This window comes from Scyliorhinus torazame, chromosome 21, assembly GCF_047496885.1.
Source record: "Scyliorhinus torazame isolate Kashiwa2021f chromosome 21, sScyTor2.1, whole genome shotgun sequence".
Classification (NCBI taxonomy): domain Eukaryota; kingdom Metazoa; phylum Chordata; class Chondrichthyes; order Carcharhiniformes; family Scyliorhinidae; genus Scyliorhinus; species Scyliorhinus torazame.
Window position 1 is genome coordinate 63922185 of NC_092727.1, and position 21972 is coordinate 63944156.

A 21972-nucleotide genomic window follows, 5' to 3' on the forward strand; every position below is an offset into this window, starting at 1 on the left:
AAGAGAAGATATTTTGATAAATGCTTCTGAAATTAAATGGGAATCTGCATTGGCTACTCACCCCTCAAATATGGCTCACAAATCTCACCTGTAGAAATAAAGTTTAGGGCCTGTTCTAGGACAGGTCACAAAGGAGAGAAAAATGTTGAGCTCCTTTGTTATAAAGCACTGCTGATCACACCAGAGGTCAAAGCGAGAGTGGTTGACCTTGTACGACAGGGGTACAATCAGATTAAATGCTGAAGGAAGTAAGTGAGCTCGGCCTTTAGTGTGAATCTTAGAATGAGCATGCAAGAAACAGTTATATAGATGCGAGTACAATTCGATCTCATGTACAAGTTGACCACATGAATATTAACCGTATATTTCACACATACTTCACATAAATGTTGACTCCAGTTTTTTAGGACAAGCCCAGAAATTCCAGACCCGAAGTATAATCCTGGAGGTGTTACTGGTTTGATTTCAATGTAAAAGGTTCCAATGCTTTCAAAGAACTGTGTTCGATAACTGATATGAATTTTTAATATTGTTGGTTCTCACTTAATTCCACTGTGACAGTCTTTTCTGGATTTCATTTATGCCCAAGTCAAGCACATCACTTCAAAAACTTGACAATAAGTCAAGCGATGCCCCTTGGCCTAAAAAGACTGGTCTCAAAAACTCGACTTCTACATCGGTATACATGGTACTAAAGTGTGAATAGCATAAGAGATAGCAATGGCTGGATCCAGAATTAAGCATACATGCTGAAAGTAGCAAGAATTTTGCTCGTTGAGCAGACGGATGCTGAGCTCCATGACCAGCAGTAAATATGTGGGTGCCAGATGGAAAGGTTAATGGATGACATTTCTTAAGGTACTTGAGGATTAATCAAGTAGAGAAAAAAATGAGCGATCAGTTGAAGCAACAAAGTAAGACCGATCCCAATAAGCATATAGTTTCATGAACCTACAAAGATGATATGAACTGGAGGAGGATAATAAAGAACAAGTATTTATTGATGAAAAAGCTACATTTAAAAAATCAGATATTATAGACAAAATAATAAAAATGAGATTTTTTTCCAAACATTTGTCCTCAGGATGTTCAGGTCATCGGCAAAATGGTCATTTCTTGCCTAATCACACTGATATAAGAGAGAGGCTTACTCCGCCTCTTCCTTTTTTTTTTATTAAATTTTTTTAAATTCTCCTCCTTTTTCACATTTTCTCCCACATTTACACCCATCAACAATAAACAACAATCAACAAGATATGTCAATCCCCACAATAACAACGATCCCATCCGCCCACCAACCCCCAAACCTCAACCTGCAAATTTACATAAACAAATGGCAAAAAGGAATCAGGGATTACCCGTAGTCACTCTTAATCTACACAGCTCCCCACCCCCAAGTCTCCAGCTCCTCCCGTCCACTGCCTCCTCCTCCCAACCTCGGTTCCTTCCCCCCAACTTTCCACCCCGGCTAGACCACTCGGAACCTGTTCTGCCGGGCTCCAATGGCCGCAGCCCCTCCCCCCACCTCACTCCCGTTCACTGGCCGGCTTAAACCGGCCAGCGTGGAGGCCCCCGCCCGGGTCCCTTTCCCCCTTGCCCGGCCCTAGGAAAGCCCAAAGATCCCCTTTTAGCACACCCCACATATCCACCAACACCCCAAAGAGCCCTCATTTCGAGTGAAAGTCCCATCCCTTGTCCAAATATATACAACATTGGCTCCTTTAGCCTCTACACCCGCGCGCAGTGATACAAAAAAGAAGAAAATACAGTCATGAGGTTACATCGGCACATGGCCGTTCCTCAATTTGTCAGTTCTGCCACAGTCCTTCTGCCTTCGCAAACCCCACCGCTGCTTCCGCCGTTCCAAAATAAAAGTCCCTGAGCTTCTAAGTCACCCTCAGCTTCGCTGGATGTACAATGCCGCACTGCACCTTGCTAATGTACAATGCCCTCTTCACCCGGTTGAAGGCAGCCTGCCTCCTCGCCAGCTCCACCGTAAAGTCCTGGTATACACGTATACCAGCTCCAGCCCACTGCACCACCCGCTTCTGCTTGGCCCAGCTCAGGACCTTCTCCTTCACACTGTACCTGCGGAAGCCCAGAGTCACTGCCCTTGGCGGCTCACTCGCCTTTGGTACAGACCTCCACGACCGATGAGCCCGATCCAGTTCATATCGGATGGGATCCTCCCCCTCCCCCAATAGTTTTGCCAGCATCGCGGCAAAATACTCAGTCGGCTTCGGTCCTTCAACTACTTCGGGCAGCCCCACAATCCTCAAATTCTGTCGCCTGGATCGGTTTTCCAGGTCTTCCATTTTTCCTCGCAGATCTTTGTTAGTGTCCATCACCTTCCGCATCTCCTTCCCCATCGAGGCAAGTTGATCACCGTGCTGCAATAACGTCTCCTCCACTTCCTTCAGCGCCTCCCCTTGCTCTCGCACCTCCGCCACTGCGCTCGCCACCGCCGTCATCACCGGGGAAACCGCCTCCTCCACCAGCGCACTCAACACCTCCCTCATCTCCTTCCTCACCGTCTCCATGCATTTCGCAATCTGCGCCAACTGCTTTTCGAATTCCGCAGCCATCCACTTAGTTATTTCTTCAGCCATAAGCACTGCGGCCTCCCCTGGTGCTCCAGCCTCCATTTTCTTTGCTGACCCCGCGGTGACCTTTCCACTCCCCAACGGACTTTCAGCCGCTTTTTTTTGGCTGTTTTTTGACATCCTTCTTCTCGGTGCACTGTCTTCCGACTTTTACCGCCGTCGCTGGCCCTAGGACCGGGCGTTACTCCCCGACAATGCCGTTCCCGAACGGGAGCCCTCCAACGCGCGGCTGCCTCCCGCCCGCCGTCACCGGAAGTCCTCTACTCCGCCTCTTCAGAAGACCAGAGTCAACCACATTGGTCAGGTTTCTTTCTAAAATTTTAGTTTTTAACCATAATGGAAACAAAGTGCTGGAAAACTTCCAACAGGCCGGACAGCACCTGTGGAGAGAAAAGCAGAGTTAATCTTGAGACAAATAAGACTGTTATAACCTGCCTGCTTACCATTGGCTGGGGACTAATGACAATCCCACAATCCTGTGGGAGTATGAGCTCCCCCAATGAGGGGGGCGGAGAAATCATTAGCAGACTCCCTGTATAAATAAAGCTGGCCAGTTTGGAACCAGCAGGAAGCAGTAAGCAGCAAGCAAAGTTGCTGCTGTTGTGTATATATATATGTTATTGTAAATAAATGTTATTTCTTTGTATCCTTAGAACTCGTGCTGGATTCTTTGTGGCCCTCACAAAAAAGACTCGGTCTCTGCACAACGTGCTGAATAGTTTCAGCACTTTGGTTTTATTTCAGATTTCCACCATCTGCAGTACTTCAATTTCAAATGATACGATAATTCGATAACTTCAGTTACTCTTATTACCAAATTATTTTCAGATTTATTTATTCGGAAATCAATAATTTGAAAGCGCCAATGTTGGGATTTGAACTCTCATTCTTTGGATTAGTTCAGTCTTTTAGATGAAAGGGCCCAGCAATGGCTAATCATCCAGAAACCAGGTAATCCTTTGGACTCAGTGATTGAAAGTCGCCATGGTCCCCTAAGACCAGACACTGCTCTCTCCTTCTGAGAAAGAGCTGACTGGTGGCTCAGGAACCAGTCATCCAGCCAACAGAGCTAAATCAACCCGAGTCAGTGATTAGACCATAATTAAATTCAACATGATCTGGGATTCAGAAATGCCAAGGCTATAGAGCCACAGCAATGAAATTGATCAGAGGGCTGTGGCATATTTTCAAACAAGCCAAAGAAAACAAGTCGGCCGGAACCTTCTCAGGTAAACAGCATCAGATTGCAACTCTAATTCCAGTAATTTATCCAAAATCCTATCTCGCCTGACCTTCCGACTCAGGCTGGGCAAGATCAAGGCAGTGCAGCCCTCTCCCACCCCGCGCGGACTCCAGCATTGACTGCAACTCCATAAAGAACAAGTAAGCCACACCCCTTTTTCCCCCCCAAGGTTCAGTAAAGTTTAAAGGTCTATGGCGGGCCTGGGAAAAGTGTGTAAGCTAAGCATGTAGTATTTTGGGGGGGGGGGGGGGGGAATGCTGTACTTCAGATGGTGGGTGGGGTCACAATTAGGCCTGGTCGGGCAAGGACAAGAGCCTGGAATCCTGGGCTGGGGTGGCAATCGGGAAGCTGTAGGCAGTCACTGCAGGCCCGAGGCGGGGTGGTCTCAAGGCTTTGGAGGTGGGGAAAGAAAGGTGTGCCTGGGGGTACTGGAAGGAGATGAGTCTGGAAAGTGGGGTTGGAGGAGGAGGAGACATGCCTGAGAAATGGGGTTGAGGACAGGTGTGGAAGAGGTGCGCTTGGGGATTTTGGGGGGGGGGGGGGGGGTGGGGGGGAAAGAGAGGAGATGCAGCACGTCGGGAGGAGTAGAAAGAAAAAGAGATGCCTCTGGGAACCAGACAGTTTGGAGGGGTGAAGGGTACCCCCTGGAGATAAAGGGGTCGATGTGGATCTGTGTTTTCTGGATAACCCAGCAGAACCATACAGAGTTTGCGATTTACATCATATTTTCAGATGGTTCTCACTTCAGGGCATTGACCCAGAAGTTCACTCTGTCTGGGCAATTGCCATGCAAATCTTGCCTGGGAGCCTCAGACAGGTATTCATCTTCGGGTACCCCACAGTACGACATTGGGGAGCTTACAGCCCATTATGCTCACCTTGCAGAATAAATATATAGGTACAGATTAATAAAACCATAGAATCTCTACAGTGCAGGAGGTGGACATTCGGCCTATAGGTGCAGATTAATAAAATCATAGAGCACCCTACCTAGACCCACTTCCCTGCCCTATCCCCGTAACCCCACCAAACCTGCACATCCCTGGACACTAAGGGGCAATTTTGTTTATCATGACCAATCCACCTAACCCGCATATCTTTCGACTTTGGGAGGAAACCAGAGTACCTGGAGGAAAGCCATGCAGACACGGGGAGAATGTGCAAACTCCACACAGACAATCACCCAAGGCTGGAATTGAACCCGGGTCCCTGGAGCTTTGAGGCAGCAGTGCTAACCAATGTGCCACTCTCAATTCACTTAAATGGATAACAAAAAAATGTCATGGAATTAAGAGGCAAAATTAACTTTACAAACCCTAAAGGGTTTGTCAATTCAGCGTGACAATTCAGAAAACACAGGAACATGCAGAAACGTGTCAAGGATAGTCACAAGTAAAAGAGGTGAAAAAGGATAGCTGCAGATAGGAAACATTAAACCAAGAAATTTTCCCAGTGTCTTCAAGAGTAAGGGAGTCAGAAAAGTTGAGAGCATAAAAGGTTCAGCATAGGAATAGTTAACACAGGTTGAGCACCCCAGTCCAAAATTCAATTTTCTTCCCCCCCCCCGAGCACCGATGTGACATCACGAGATACTTGGAAGGTTCCCGGGCAATGTGCAGGTCCCAACGCGCCACACATGCACAGGTCATTTGACCCCCTCAAAAATTATATTACAAGATTCCAAAATCCGATACACACACTGTGCCTTTCGGATAAGGACTGCTCAACCTGTAATCTAAGAGATTGCTGCTAACTATACACAAGCAAGGTGATGAAAAACATTACTTTGATGCAAAATGAAGCAAATCTCAGACAGGCCAAAATGATTCGAAACAAATAAATCGAGTCAATCTTTACACCCTGGGTTACAGAATCCACTATGGGGAAGATTTGCGAGACAGTTGAGAGGGAGATTCGGGACACGCAAACTTCAATACACTGGGGATAGGCGAGCATGCGCCCAGTTTTGAAAATGGTGGCAAACCAGGCAGACAATTTCAGATTCAGTTGTTTCACTTTAATGCTGTGCAAAACGACCACATCACTCAATAGCAATAAACGTGGATGAACTAACAATAGTAACCTTGACAGAACTCAGGAACAGAAAATCTAGGAGTGCAACAGAAAATCTGGAGATGCAGACAGATACAGATCGAAAAAGTCCACTAAGTTACGGGTTCTACATAAAGATGTTCTGAATATTGGCACTGAATTCCTGGAATGAAGGGATTATCTGATCAAGAAAGGGTTAACAGGTTGGGCCTATACCCATTAGAGTTTGGAAGAGAGGTGATTTTATTGTCACATGTAAGATCCTGAGGGGACTTGATAAGGTGGATAACAGGAAAATGTGTCCTCTCGTGGGGGAGATGAAAATTAGGGGACAGTTTAAAAATAAAGTCTTCATTTTAAAATAGAAATTAGGAAAATCTTTTTCACTCAAAGGGTCGTTATTGTGTGGAATTCTCTTCCAGAGAGCAGTGCAGGCTGGGTCACGGTCCAATTCAGCTGTGTAAATTCACATCTTTGATAGACAGGAAAGTCGAGTTGAGACCATCAATCAGATCAGCTATGATTTTACCGAATGGAGTAGCAGGTTCAAAGAGACAAATGACTTACTTTTGCTCTGAAGTTGTACAAAACAATAGAAAAGACACAGCTGGCAGACTGTTTTCAGTTTTGGACACCTCATGTTAGTAAGAATATTACAACCATGGAAAGGATATTGGAACGGTCCACTGGAATACCTTTTTTGACAGCCTATATTTAGATATTAGTTAATAAAGGCATTAAAAAGCTTTATCATTTAATGTGTTAACAGGGTCATTGCGTTTTGAGAAGAAAATTTAAGATTGTTGCCACTGGTTGATGAATTGGTAACATGTGTTAAAGACTTAGGATTTTTTTTAAATTAATTTTTTTACGGGATGTGGGCTTTGCTGGCTCGGCCAGCATCTGTTGCCCATCCCCAATTGCTCTCGAGAAGGTGATGGGGAGCTGCCTTCTTGAACCACTGCAGTCCATGTGGCGTATGTATACCCGCATTTCTGTTAGGGACGGAGTTCCAGGATTCTGACAGTGACATCGATGGAACGGCGATATAGAACATAGAACATTACAGCGCAGTACAGGCCCTTCGGCCCTCGATGTTGCGCCGACCTGTGAAACCATTCTAAAGCCCATCTACACTATTCCCTTATCGTCCATATATCTATCCAATGACCATTTGAATGCCCTTAGTGTTGGCGAGTCCACTACTGTTGCAGGCAGGGCATTCCACGCCCTTACTACTCTCTGAGTAAAGAACCTACCTCTGACATCTGCCCTATATCTATCTCCCCTCAATTTAAAGCTATGTCCCCTCGTGCTAGACATCACCATCTGAGGAAAAAGGCTCTCACTGTCCACCCTATCCAATCCTCTGATCATCTTGTATGCCTCAATTAAGTCACCTCTTAACCTTCTCTCCAACGAAAACAGCCTCAAATCCCTCAGCCTTTCCTCATAAGATCTTCCCTCCATACCAGGCAACATCCTGGTAAATCTCCTCTGCACCCTTTCCAATGCTTCCACATCCTTCCTATAATGCGGCGACCAGAATTGCACGCAATTCTCCAAATGCGGCCGCACCAGAGTGTTGTATAGCTGCAACATGACCTCATGGCTCCTAAACTCAATCCCTCTACCAATAAAAGCGAACACACCGTACACCTTCTTAACAACCCTCTCAACCTGGGTGGCAACTTTCAGGGATCTATGTACATGGACACCGAGATCTCTCTGCTCATCCATACTGCCAAGAATCTTACCATTAGCCCAGTACTCTGTCTTCCTGCTATTCCTTCCAAAATGAATCACCTCACACTTTTCTGCATTAAACTCCATTTGCCACCTCTCAGCCCAGCGCTGCAGCTTATCTATGTCCCTGTAACTTGTAACATTCTTCCACACTGTCCACAACTCCACCGACTTTAGTGGCATCTGCAAATTTACTCACCCATCCTTCTACGCCCTCCTCCAGGTCATTTAAAAAAATGACAAACAGCAGTGGCCCCAAAACAGATCCTTGTGGTACACCACTAGTAACTGGACTCCAGTCTGAACATTTCCCATCAACCACCACCCTTTATCTTCTTCCAGCTAGCCAATTTATGATCCAAACTGCTAAATCACCCTGAATCCCATGCCTCCGTATTTTCTGCAGTAGCCTACCGTGGGAAACGTTATCAAACGCTTTAGTGAAATCCATATACACCATATAAACTGCTTTACCCTCATCCACCTGTTTGGTCACCTTCTCAAAGAACTCAATAAGGTTTGTGAGGCACAACCTACCTTTCACAAAACCGTGTTGACTATCTCTAATCAAATTATTCCTTTCCAGATGATTATACATCCCATCTCTTATAAACCTTTCCAAGATTTTTCCCACAACAGAAGTAAGGCTCACTGGTCTATAGTTACCGGGGTTACCTCTACTCCCCTTCTGGAACAAGGGGACAACATTTGCTATCCTCCAGTCTTCTGGCACTATTCCTGTAGACAAAGATGACTTAAAGATCAAAGCCAAAGGCTCAGCAATCTCCTCCCTAGCTTCCCAGAGAATCCTAGGATAAATCCCATCCGGCCCAGGGGACTTATCTATTTTCACACTTTCCAGAATTGCTAACACCTCCTCCTTATGAACCTCAAGCCCTTCTAGTCTAGTAGCCTGAATCTCAGTATTCTCCTCGACAACATTATCTTTTTCCTGTGTGAATACTGATGAAAAATATTCATTTAGCACTTCTCCTATCTCCTCGGACTCCACGCACAGCTTCCCGCTACTGTCCTTGACTGGCCCTACTCTTAACCTAATCATTCTTTTATTCCTGACATATCTATAGAAAGCTTTCGGGTTATTCTTGATCCTACCTGCCAAAGACTTCTCATGTCCCCTCCTGGCTCCTCTTAGCTCTCTCTTTAGGTCCTTCCTAGCTAACTTGTAACTCTCGAGCGCCCTAACTGAACCTCCATGTCTCATCTTTACATAAGCCTCCTTCTTCCACTTGACAAGTGTTTCGACTGCTTTTGTAAACCACGGTTCCCTTGCTCGACCACTTCCTCCCGTCCTGACAGGTACATACTTATCAAGGACACGCAGTAGCTGTTCCTTGAACAAGCTCCACATTTCCATTGTGCCCATCCCCTGCAGTTTTCCTCTCCATCCGATGCATCCTAAGTCTTGCCTCATCGCATCACAATTGCCTTTCCCCCAGATATAACTCTTGCCCTGCGGTATATACCTATCCCTTTCCATCACTAAAGTAAACGTAATCGAATTGTGGTCACTATCACCAAAGTGCTCACCTACCTCCAAATCTAACACCTGTCCCAGTACCAAATCCAAAATGGCCTCGCCTCTCGTTGGCCTAATTACATACTGTGTCAGGAAACCCTCCTGCACACATTGGACAAAAACGGACCGATCTAAAGTACTCGAATTATAGCGTTTCCAGTCAATATTTGGAAAGTTAAAGTCCCCCATAACAACTACCCTGTTGCTTTCGCTCCTATCCAGAATCATCTTTGCAATCCTTTCCTCTACATCTCTGGAACTTTTCGGAGGCCTATAGAAAACCCCTAACAGGGTGACCTCTCTTTCCTGTTTCTAACCTCAGCCCATACTACCTCAGTAGACGAGTCCTCATCAAACGTCCTTTCTGCCACCGTAATACTGTCCTTGACTAACAATGTCAACTCTCCCCCTCTTTTACCACCTTCCCTGAGCTTACTGAAATATCTAAATCCCGGAAACTGCAACAACCATTCCTGTCCCTGCTCTATCCATGTCTCCAAAATGGCCACAACATCGAAGTCCCAGGTACCAACCCATGCCGCAAGTTCACCCATACTTAAAAGACACAATGGTGACTGGTTTGGAGGGGAACTTACAGCTGATGAAGGCCCTAGGAATCTGCTGCTCTTGTCCTTTGAGATGGTAGTGGTTGCAGGTGCTGCCTCAGGAGCCTTAGTGAGGTCTTGCAGTGCATCTTATAGATGTTACACACTGCTGCTACCGTGAGTCGGTGGTGGAGGGATTGAATGTTTGTGGAAGGGGTGCCAATCAAGCGGGCTGCTTTGTTCTGAATGGAGTAGAGCTTCTTGATTTGTTGTTGGGAGTTGTACTCATCCAGGCAAGCGGCGAGTATTTCATCACATACCCGACTTGCGCCTTGTAGGTGGAGGACAGGCTTTGAGAGTCAGTGAGTTATTCGCTGCAGGATTCCTAGCTTCTTACCTGCTCCTGTAGCCAGGGTATTTATATGGCTAGTCCAGTTCAGTTTCTGGTCAATGGTAACCTCAGAATGTTGATTGTGGTGGGCTCAGTAACGCTAATGCCATTGAATGTCATGGGGATGGTTTGATTCACTCTTATTGGAGATGGTCATTTACTCGCACTTGTGTGGCACAAATGTCACTTGCCACCCAAGCCTGGATATTGACCAGTTCTTGTTGCCTTTTCATTTGCACTGCTTCAGTGTCTGACTTTAGCTCTTTTGTCCATGCTTGAATTAACGCTGTAATGAGGTCAGGAGCGGAGTCACCTTGGCGGAATCCAAACTGAGCGTCAATGAGCAGGTTAATGCCAAGTGCCACTTGATAGCACTGTTGATGACCCCTGCCATCATTTTACTGATGATTGAGGGGAGACGGAGAGAGCAGTAATTGTCCGGGTTGGATTTGGCCTGCTTTGAGTGTACAGGACATACCTAGGCAATTTTCCACATTGCCATGTAGATGTCAGTGTTGCAACTGGCACAGCTTGTACTTATTTACACACACAAGAAAATGAGAAAATAGAATGCATGGCCATAAGTGGTGCCCAAGACCCAGTCTGTGTGAAAAAGACATAAAACTGTCCCCAGATGCTGCCCCATGAGCTAAGTATTTTGGAGTAGTTGATGTTTCTATTTCAGATTTTCAGCATCTGCACTACCTTCATTTTTGCTTTTAAATCAGAAAGGGTATTAGGACAATATGCCAGGACACTGCCAAGAGGAACCTGTGCAATAGCTCGCACAATCTGAAGGTATTAGCGCCGGTTACCTTTGTAGTCGAACTGGCGCTTGTAAAGAGTCTGGAACTTCTCCGGGGTGGTGCATTGCCAGGTGCATTGGTGGGGACTGTGCTGGTTGGAAATAGTACCTGTGCTGCACTGAACAAGATCAGGAAAGAGAAAGCACGGTTAAGTCTGGCAATCTTCACAGCTCTTCAGTATTTCAGCTAAGGTCAAATCTCATGCTAAAGATAACATCTGTACAAATTTGGACTAGCCCCAAAGTTCGACGCATGCTCTATCGTCGACAGCAGACGGACACAGTTTGGGTATTATAGAAGTTTGTAACTTTTTTTTTTAACTGGGCAAGCTTCAAACTCTTGAGCAGCACTTCTCACCCATAAGCAGCATACATTTTATGTCATTAAACTGTCAATAGTGTAAACAGCCAGTTTATTTGAACGTGTGGTACATTCCATAACGCTACACATCAGAGAAGAAACGTTGCCCTTCCCCCACTAGATCTATTAACTCTGTTCACCACAACGCACCATCCCTCCCCCACCCCAATGTTCCAGTCGACATTTACTTCTGCATGTTCCTTTCCAACTCTCCCATGCCTAACATGTCCCATTCTACCCTTCTCTGCTCTGTCCCATTCTGCTCCTCTTCACACTTGGATGTTTCATTCCTTTCCCTGGCATAAACACCAACCTCCGGGAGGAGGTTTTACACAGCTTGAACGTCATAAACCCAAGCAGCTTCATTTAACCTGTAGTTTCCAGGCTGTTATGTGTAGCTTAGTCAATGCTAAAACAAAGTGTTGATTTGCCATGCTCCACACGACGTAATGAATTACTCAATCCGGATCATAAAACGAAGCTAAAACGAAGTGCTGATTTGCCATGCTCCACACGACGTGATGAATTACTCAATCCGGATCATAAACCTGGATTTGCGAAGGTCACTGACGTGAAATAATTCATCATTTTCACTCCAGACTAGGCAGCGTGCATTTATCTGACCATATCCATTGGGTTCGTGACAATCTGGAATGTACCATAGAACATAGTGCACAAGGAGGCCATTCGCCCCATCTGCACCGACACACTTAAGCCCTCACTTCCATCCTATCCCCGTAACCCAATAACCCCATCTAACCTTTTTGGACTCCAAGGGCAATTTAGTATGGCCAATCCACCTAACCTGCACGTCTTTGGACTGTGGGAGGAAACCGGAGCACCCAGAGGAAACCCACGCAGACAGTGACCCAGTGGGGAATCGAACCTGGGGCACTGGCGCTGTGAAGCCACAGTGCTAGCCACTTGTGCTACCATGCCTTGAAATAAACAGACTGCTCATAATAGCGAACTCTGAAATGGCATTTCCTATTTTTATTCCAACATTTTCAGTTTTTAGCTCAAACTGGGACAGGAGTAAGCATTAAATCCCAACTGCAAAGCACGACGGGCTGGAGAAAGCACAGGGAAAGTGCTATGATTGGATTAACTGTAAGCATGGGAGAGACAGAATTGGTGATTGGAGAACACAAGTCCAAACAGCTGGGAGAGTGATGGTGTGTCCAGATGCAAGCAGCACCTAAGAAGGAGGAGATGGGGGGCAGGGGGAAAAGGAGAAGAGCAGGATGAGACCACTGGAGGCTGATGTGTTATCCGAGTTGGTTTAACATTGACTGCAACTGGATGCGGTGAGACTAGAAACAGGCTTCCGACACAGGAGATGGTCCAACACTGTTTTATTGAACCTGCTGGTTGCTGTACATAATCTGCTGTGAGTTGACACTCTATTAATCTAACCTGATAACCTCTGACTGGCTTGACCCGACTAGCTCTCTGTTAAATGGAGACGGTGCTCACGGCCTTGTGCACTCTAACTATCTCTGTAGCTGTATCCTGTGAGAAGGAGAGTTTTAATACCTTGTGTTTTATATAGTGGAAGTGTCCTGTCTGGTGATTGGTTGTTCTGTGTCATGTGTGTTCATTGGTTATCCTGTGTGTCAATCACTGCCTGTCTGCATCTCATTATATACATGAGAGGATATTATGACATCTCCCCTTTTTGAAATAATTTTGGGAATGTGGCTGTATATACATGTATGACTATGTATAAGTGGTGAGTGAATGAACATATGTACATGGGAAGGTGTCCGCCGTGCAGATAGAGCAAACTGAACAAAATTTACAGGATTCAAGTCTACAGATTCAGTCTTTGTGGTGGGCGACGAATTCTTGTCGATCGCCTCAGAGGTGGAGGGGGGGGACGCCGGCACCTGGACAGGTGGGATTGCTGCCAGGTCGGTGGCCTCGTGGACAGGCGGGATTGCTGCCAGACGGTGGCCACGTGGTGAGAGATGTCCTGAGGCGGCATGATGACACGCGGAGAAATGCGGTCAGGTGGTGGGCAGGCAACTTTGCGCAGCCCCCTCCTGTTGCGCCGTAGAATGGAGCCATCAGCCATTTGAACAACGAACGACCTTGGGGGCCGCCTGTCTGACGACAACAGCTGGGGCTGACCAGCCTCCCTCAGGCAACTGGACGCGAACAACATCTTCTGGAGCCAGCGCAGGCAAATCAGTGGGATGAGCATCATACGTGATCTTCTGCTGGTCCCTGGATCGCTGCACTTTCTGCAGCACCATGAGGTGGTCAAGGTTTGGAACATGGAGGGCTGGAACAATCGTCCGCAGGTTGCAGTTCATGAGCAGCTGCGCCGGAGACAAACCAGTCAACAGAGGGGTTGCCCTGTATGCCAACAGCGCCAGATTAAAATCAGAGGCTGAGTCTGCAGCCTTGCACAGCAGCCGCTTGACAATATGGACCCCCTTCTCGTCCTTCCAGTTTGATAGCGGGTAATGGGGACTGGATGTGACATGCCGGAGTGATCGGCTCGTGCAAAGTCGGACCACTCTTGGCTGTAGAAACATGGACCGTTGTCACTCATTACTGTGAGTGGCATCCCGTGCCTGGCAAACGTCTCTTTGCAGGCTTTGACGACTGACTTGGACAGGAGGTCCGACAGTGTCACCACTTCTGGGTAGCTGGAGAAATAGTCGACTAAACGCACGTAATCACGCCCATTTGCGTGAAAAAGGTCTATCCCCACCTTGGACCACAGAGAGGTCACAATCTCGTGCTGTTGCAGTGTTTCCTTGGGCTGGGATGGTTGGAATTTCTGGCATGTTGTGCAGTTGGGAACCATGTTGGCAATGTCCTGGCTGATGCCAGGCCAGTAAACTGCCTGCCGAGCTCTGCGTCGACATTTCTTAACCCCAAGGTGGCCCTCATGGATCTGTCTGAGCACCATGGTTTGCATGCTTTGGGGAATGACGATTCTATCCTGTTTAAGAAGGATCCGTCCTTAACCTTGAAGAACTGGGGGCACTGCCCCTTTCGCCAGCAATGGGCACGGTGTTGCATCACACGCTGCAGTAGAGGATCTTTAGCACTTTCTTCGCGTATTTGGACAACTCGTTCATCAGTCGCTGGGAGGTTGCTGGCACACAACTGTACCTGTGCCTCAATGTGGTGAATGAAGTCGCCCTGTTCACATGGCGTGGTGATGGATCGAGATGGGGCATCCGCGATGATCCGCTCCTTACCCGGTGTGTAGACGAGTTCAAAGTCATATCGGCGGAGATGAAGAAGAATTTGCTGCAGCCAAGGTGTCATATCATTTAAATCCTTCTGAACTGTGGACTAAAGGCCTGTGGTCTGTTTCCATCGTGAACTTTGGCAGACCGTATACGTAGTCATGAAACTTGACTATTCCGGTCAGGAGACCCAAGCACGCTTTTCGATCTGGGCATTCCGTTGTTCGGTCGGAATCATAGCCCTGGATGCATATGCCACTGGAGCTCAGGACGAAGAGTCGTCTCTCTGGAGGAGCTCCACACCAATGCCGTCCTGGCTTGCGTCTGTGGATATAGTGGTATTCTTGGTCGGGTCAAAGAATGTCAGTACTGGGGCTGTGGTGAGCTTCGCCTTCAGCTCAAGCCACACCGCTTGATGTGCGGGGAGCCACTGGAACACTGTGGACTTTTTTTACGAGATACCGGAGGGCTGTGGTGTGGGATGCCATGTTAGGAATGAATTTTCCGAGAAAATTTACCATCCCAAGGAAATGTAGGACCGCCTTTTTGTCCTCTGGGGTCTTCATGGCATTGATTGCCAGTACCTTGTCAGCATCAGGTTGCACACCCTGCTGGGAAATGTGGTCACCCAGAAACTTGAGAGCGGACCGACCAAATGAGCATTTGGCCCTGTTGAGCTGGAGGACATTTTTGTGGATCCTCTGGAAAACCTGTCTGAGGTGAGCGATGTGATCCTCGGGCGTCGTGGACCAGATGATCACGTCGTCCACATAGACTCGCACCCCCTCGATGCCCTCCATCATTTGCTCCATTATTCGATGAAAGACTTCGGAAGCTGAAATGATACCGAAAGGCATGCGGTTGTAGCAATACCTGCCGAACGGAGTGTTAAACGTGCACAGCTTCCTACTGGACTCGTCCAGCTGTATCTGCCAGAAACCACGTGAGGCGTCCAGCTTGGTGAAGAATTTGGCATGAGCCATCTCACAGGTTAATTCTTCGCGCTGCAGGATCTGGTAGTGCTCTCGCATGATGTTGCGACTCTGGTCTTTGGGATCGATGCAAATGCGGAGTTCATCAGAGGGCTTCTTGATGCAGACCATGGAGCTGACCCAGTCTGTTGGTTCCGTGACCTTTGAAATGATGCCCTGGTTTTGGAGCTCTCGCAGCTGCGTTTTCAGACGATCCTTGAGGAGCCGGCACCCGGCGTGGTGCATGGATGACTGGGGTGGCATTCGGCTTAAGTAGTGTCTTGTAGCGATATGGGAGCATGCCCATCCCATCAAACACATTGTGGTATTGCGTGAGAATGTCATCTATCTCAGCCTGCAGGTTCGCATTGGGCGAGGCAGTCGCAGGTGCAGAAGACATGGCATGGACTCGCTGGACTAGATTTAGGAGTTTGCATGAGCGAGCACCGAGCAGGGTTGCCTTGTCAGGCCAGACGATCTCGAATCTTAACGTCACCTTGTGAGATACACCTAGCTGACACGATCCACTGAAATGAAATGAAATGAAAATCGCTTATTGTCACAAGTAGAATTCAAATGAAGTTACTGTGAAAAGCCCCATGTCGGCACATTCCGGCGCCTGTTCGGGGAGGCTGGCACTGGCAGCTATGGCATTGCCATTGTAGTCAAGGAGCTGGCAGGCTGGTGGAAGAATGCGAGGTTGTTTTCGGATGCTGTCGAGGTCTGACTGTGCTATGAGATTCGCAGACGCGCCAATGTCCAATTTGAATCTGATGCGACACTGGTTGACCGTGATGACAGCACACCACTCGTCGTCAGGATCCACACTCAGGATTGAAAGGCGGTTTGCAGGCGCGGTGGAGACCATCTCGCATGTGGTGATGATGCCCACTGGATATGGAGACTCGAGGCAGTCAGCACAGGGGTCCGTTGGGCTTTCGGGATCAGAACCCTGCATGCCTTGTTGTATGCAGCGGACACGTCTGCGCTGCAGCTGGGACCGCTGGCTGTTGCTCAGTGGAGCGGACCTGCAGAGAGCCGCATAATGCCCAGGCTTTCCACACTGTAGACATCGCCTGCCTTTGGCTGGACATTGCCGCTTTAAATGGGCGGAGCCACAATTTGGAAACGTCATGACTCTGATGTCAGCGCGTTCTGTGCGCTGTCGCGCATGCACAGTGCGGTCTGCCGACATTCGCACATGCGCAGTAGGGTCTTCGGCCTCATCGTCCTCCCGGTCGTGGCGCGCATGCATAGGGACCTGGGAAAAGCACGCAAAACGGCCACTCTCCTCGATGCTCAGGCCTTGCATTTTTGCAATGGCCTGCACCCTTTCTGCCTCGTGGGAGGCCAGTTTTGCAGCTTCTGCCGCCCTGATGCGGGAGTAACGATTTTTGGCATGCTCATGGACAACACACGTTTCGATGGCGACGGAGAGGGTCAACTGTTTGATTTTTGAGTAGCTGCTCCTGCAGGGAGTCGGACTGGACCCCGAAAACGATCTGCTTCCGGATCATGGAATCAGCCGTCGAGTCATAATTACATGACTGCGCTAGGATGCGGATATGGGTCAAGAAGAACTGTAAAGGTTCATCCTTACCTGAAGCCTCTGTTGGATATGTACGATCAAAGCTCTCATTCACCTCAATGTCGCAGTGGCTGTCAGTTTTCAGCAGAACTGTCTTTAACTTCGTCTTGTCTTCGCCATCGGCAAACGTGAGCGAGTTATATGTGGATAGCGTGATCCCCCGCAGTCGACAGGAACAGCGCGATCTTCCTGGCATCCGATGCTGCCTCGAGGTCGGAGGCCTCGATATACAGGAGGAACTTCTGTTTGAAGACCTTCCAGTTGGCGCCGAGGTTGCCGGAGATCCGGAGCTGCGGAGGGGGCTGGATCTTTTCCATGCCGCTGGATGGTTGCTTGCTGGTCATTGCAGATTCACTCGAGGTAGGTTCATTAGAGTTAATAGTTCCCTGGTACCATGATGTGTTATCTGAGTTGGTTTAACATTGACTGCAACTGGATGCAGTGAGAAACAGGCTACTGTGGGTCGCACGGTAGCATTGTGGATAGCACAATTGTTTCACAGCTCCAGGGTCCCAGGTTCGATTCCGGCTTGGGTCACTGTCTGTGCGGAGTCTGCACTTCCTCCCAGTGTGTGCGTGGGTTTCCTCCGGGTGCTCCGGTTTCCTCTCACAGTCCAAAGATGTGCAGGTTAGGTGGATTGGCCATGATAAATTGCCCTTAGTGTCCAAAATTGCCCTTAGTGTTGGGTGGAGTTACTGGGTTATGGGGATAGGGTGGAGGTGTGGACCTTGGGTAGGGTGCTCTTTCCAAGAGCCGGTGCAGACTTGATGGGCCGAATGGCCTCCTTCTGCACTGTAAATTCTATGAAATCTATGACACAGGAGATGGTCCAACACTGTTTTATTGAACCTGCTGGTTGCTGTACATAATCTGCTGTGAGTTGACACTCTATTAATCTAACCTGATAACCTCTGACTGGCTTGACCCGACTAGCTCTCTGTTAAATGGAGACGGTGCTCACGGCCTTGTGCACTCTAACTATCTCTGTAGCTGTATCCTGTGAGAAGGAGAGTCTTAATGCCTTGTGTGTTTTATAGTGGAAGTGTCCTGTCTGGTGATTGGTTGTTGTGTGTCATGTGTGTTCATTGGTTATCCTGTGTGTCAATCACTGCCTGTCTGCATCTCATTATATACATGAGTGGATATTATGACAGAGTCCAGCAGAGATTCAGCTTCAGGTGAACCCATAGAGTATCCGATTGCCAGTGCTGAAACCTGGGAGTGCTTTTCATTCAGTAGCTCTGGTCCTGAAATCAGCCTGAAGCCAAATCGTCCAGAAAGGCCAGCACCAACTAAAGGTCACACACTCCATTGGTATGACAGATTGGATAATTAATCTTACAGATTGAGCACAGTAAATCAACACTTCCTTCCAACATTGACTGAGCCACACAACAGCATGGTAACCGCAAGTTAGATTTGGGTTCATGATCCAAGGTTAGACATTCAAGTTGTGTGCGGACCACACTTCAGGGGAACATTAGCTGCAATACACATAGGTGATCTGTTTTTTTTTAAAATTTACATAAATTGCTTGCAGTGGTTAACGACGAAAACCTCTGTTTAATAATGGCATCCCATTCAAAGTACTGAAGGAGATGTCCAGGATTTTCTCATCTTACACAAAATTTCTGTCCTCTTCAATGTCAGTTTGCCAAGGTTTGGCTAAGATCGGAATCCAATGACAATGGACTTGAATACCACACAAGGTAATTACATGCCTTGCTCAAGTAACGATTTTTTAAAATTAGGGTCACAAGTAGGCTTACATGAACACTGCAATGAAGTTACTGTGAAGTGCTGGAATGATTTAAAGCCAGAACATATATTTGCGTGGCCCAGCTTTTCCACTTCTGTAACTGTTACACTTTGTAAATCGACAATGCATGGTCTTACATTGGGGCAGTCAGAGACTATTTAGCCCCATAAGCCTCTTACATCATTCTATTAGATCATGGGTGACTTACACCTCAAAGCCATTTCCTGCCTTGACAAGACGTCAATGTTGCTGGACTCCTACCTGGTCTGTGGGCCTGAGGTCTGTGTCTGAGTCAGTGGAGTTGGAGTTACGTCTCGGCTGTTTCCGCTTTGCGTAAAGACTGCCTTGGTTCCACCTTGAGTTATTCGTGCTACAGACTGTAGGTTTGGAAGGAGACAGCAACAGAAAAAAAGATAGAATTCATTATCAATTATATTCGTCAATATAAGGCTCCCTTGTAGCATACTCAACTTCAAATGCACAAGGCCTGATCTTGTGAGCTCTTCAAATTCCTTCCCCATCACAACCAAACATGTTTTTAATATAATTTTACCTTCTTTGTGGGGCCTCCTGTTGAGGATGAATCAATTACAGATGAAGAATTTGTGTAGTTTGGCAAAAAGGAACCATCACCTAGGCTTGGAGTATCCAGAGGCAAGACTCCAAAACTGAAAAGCAATCAAGTACAGTCATTTCATTTAATTGTACACAGGTTTTACATCTAAATCCATCCCAAACTGCAACAGCCAACATACCAGATTAGAAGGTTAACCTTCTCCTGTACCATATCCAGCAACTGTTTACAGGCATGATGGGTTTACACCCCTCCCTCCATTTAGCTGAATATGTTGCATAAATGGTTGGATAAAAACTACTGCGCCATTCACCTTTTTTGCTTAGGTTGTGCATAGCGTATCAAACTGATCCGTAATGTAACATAGGGCCCAGACTACTCAGGATATTGAGATTGATAATGAGAATCAAGAATAAGCAAATAGAGCAGGTTTTCTTCCAAAATATCAATTAAAAAAGTGTTTAATGCTTGGATGGCAAAACTGGCAAATACAAGATTTACTGTTGCTGCGCAAGTTGCTAATCCTGTTCTAGCCATCTAATTAGTGAAATATTACTGCTCAAAATATTGTACAACTAGCAGTGGAGAAGAGTGCTCAAAGGAATTTAAATTGAGGAAAGACTAATAAACTGAATGATGACTCAATTAAAAGGCAACAGAAGTATTCAAAATTACGATCAAGGCAAATCTTTGCGGTGAAAGTGTTGCACTTCTTCAATAAGTCGAACCAAGGTGTTAGACATTTAATAGGAACTATGCTACAATTGAAACCTGTATATGCTGAAGGGCAGAGAACTATGTGAGCTGAACAGTGAAAAACTCGGTGGCAGCACTGCAACAAATGTTAGGTGGGATTGGCCATGCTAAATTGCCCCTTAGTGTCCAACGGTTAGGTGGGGTTACGGGGACAGGGCAGGGGAGTGGGTCTGGATCGGGTGCTCTTTCAGAGGGTCGGTGCAGATTCGATGGGTCGAATGGCCTCCTTCTGCATCATTGGGATTTTATGATTCTGAAATACATTTCAAGGCACAGAACAAAAATTCACTCAAATCTTGATAAAGGAGCTATATGAGTTTCTACCAGTGGAAGGTAAGGGCTGGTGACTACAGACACTGCGGTCTCCTGCAGCTACTTTGATTGGATTCCGTGGAGAATTTTCCAAAGGTAAATTTCATCATGCCTGAATGGGACAGGCTGGACAAGCCAATTGATTTTTTGATTCCCATTTTGCATGCATGTGAGAGTTAGGGAACAGGTTTCCAGGAAAGGTGAATGAAGCAGAAAAAAAGAAAGGATCCAGGGTCAACAGGATGCATGTTGAGAAAAGATCAAGGGATATGGCGATGAGGAAAAAGGTAAATAGGTTCAGTAAAGAAGAAAAAAGGGAAGGGGCACTTTGAGGCAACAGAGTTGACAGCTTGGTTGGGTCTCATGAGTCCAGTGCATTGAAAACTCCCAAAGGTATACAGTTAATGCTGTGATATTACTACAACATGCCCCACTCACTGTTGCATTGAAATTAAGCTCCATGCAATAAGATCCACCACTATCACAGCAAAATCCTGCATTATTCTACTACAGAAGCCCCACTATTCAAGCAAATGAGACAGTTGGAGATTCTTCGCAGTGGTTAGCACTGTTGCTTCACAGCGCCAGAGTCCCAGGTTCGATTCCCGGCTTGGGTCAGTGTCTGTGTGGAGTCGGCACGTTCTCCCCATGTCTGCGTGGGTTTCCTCCGGTTTCCTCCCACAAGTCCCAAAAGACGTGCTGTGAGCTGAATTGGACACTCTGAATTCTAACTCAGTGTACCCGAAAAGGCACCGACCGAAGTGTGGCGACTAGGGGATTTTCACAGTAACTTCATTGCAGTGTCAATGTAAGCCTACTTGCGACAGTAATAAAGATTATTACCAGTAGAGGTCCTATAGAGAATAAGATAACCGAGTTCCTCCGGCTAAAGAGGTACATGGCTGTCACAAAACTTGCACACTATATCAGAAGCCAATAACCACTAAAAACCAAGACATCTAGCGTAGGGCAACAGGAATGAACACCCAAAACTTGCTTTTGAGACAAACAAGAATCTTACCTTGGTGTTAGGGGACTAAGAGCAGCAGGACCACCAAGCAAACTCCTCCCAGACTTTGGTTTATTTACAAGTTGTTTGGACAAGACTGCGGATCCAGAACCAAGCGGCACAGAATCAGGAGAAATCACAGATGGGTCAATTAAAGATACTGATGAATCAGTCATCATTGAGGAATATTTTGAGTAGGCAGAGGATTCAAGGTTTAATCTGTTCAATTCCTACAAAAAAAAAAAAGAGCAACAGATCAGATTATAGGCTAAGTAATCTTCATTCTTTGACTCGTGCATTTTTCACCCAATGAACTGAATCTACCTTAATTGGTTGTGGAGAAATTGCATATTTTAGGAAAGGAATTGAAGGCTCTCAGGTACATGGATAATTTCATGTAACCTCCTAACCACGTCGTAAAGCCATTGCACTATTTTTGGATTAAAACAGAATACCAAACCTCTTGAAGTAGCAGCAGACTGGGTTTAGTAAATGAGGTGATTGGGTG

The 21972-nt window shown here is 46.8% G+C and overlaps 1 protein-coding gene across 3 annotated transcripts in view; it reads right to left on the reverse strand.

The window, feature by feature from the left end:
* Window positions 1-21972, reverse strand: part of cdc27 (cell division cycle 27) — a 241920-nt gene that overhangs the window by 117758 nt on the left and 102190 nt on the right. For all 3 annotated transcript variants that reach the window (XM_072486884.1, XM_072486887.1, XM_072486886.1), the window contains 4 exons: window positions 21477-21694; window positions 19367-19481; window positions 19075-19190; window positions 10936-11044 (listed from right to left, as the gene is read on the reverse strand). In XM_072486884.1, the coding sequence (XP_072342985.1) occupies window positions 10936-11044; window positions 19075-19190; window positions 19367-19481; window positions 21477-21694 (558 nt within the window). The remainder of the gene's footprint in view (window positions 1-10935; window positions 11045-19074; window positions 19191-19366; window positions 19482-21476; window positions 21695-21972) is intronic.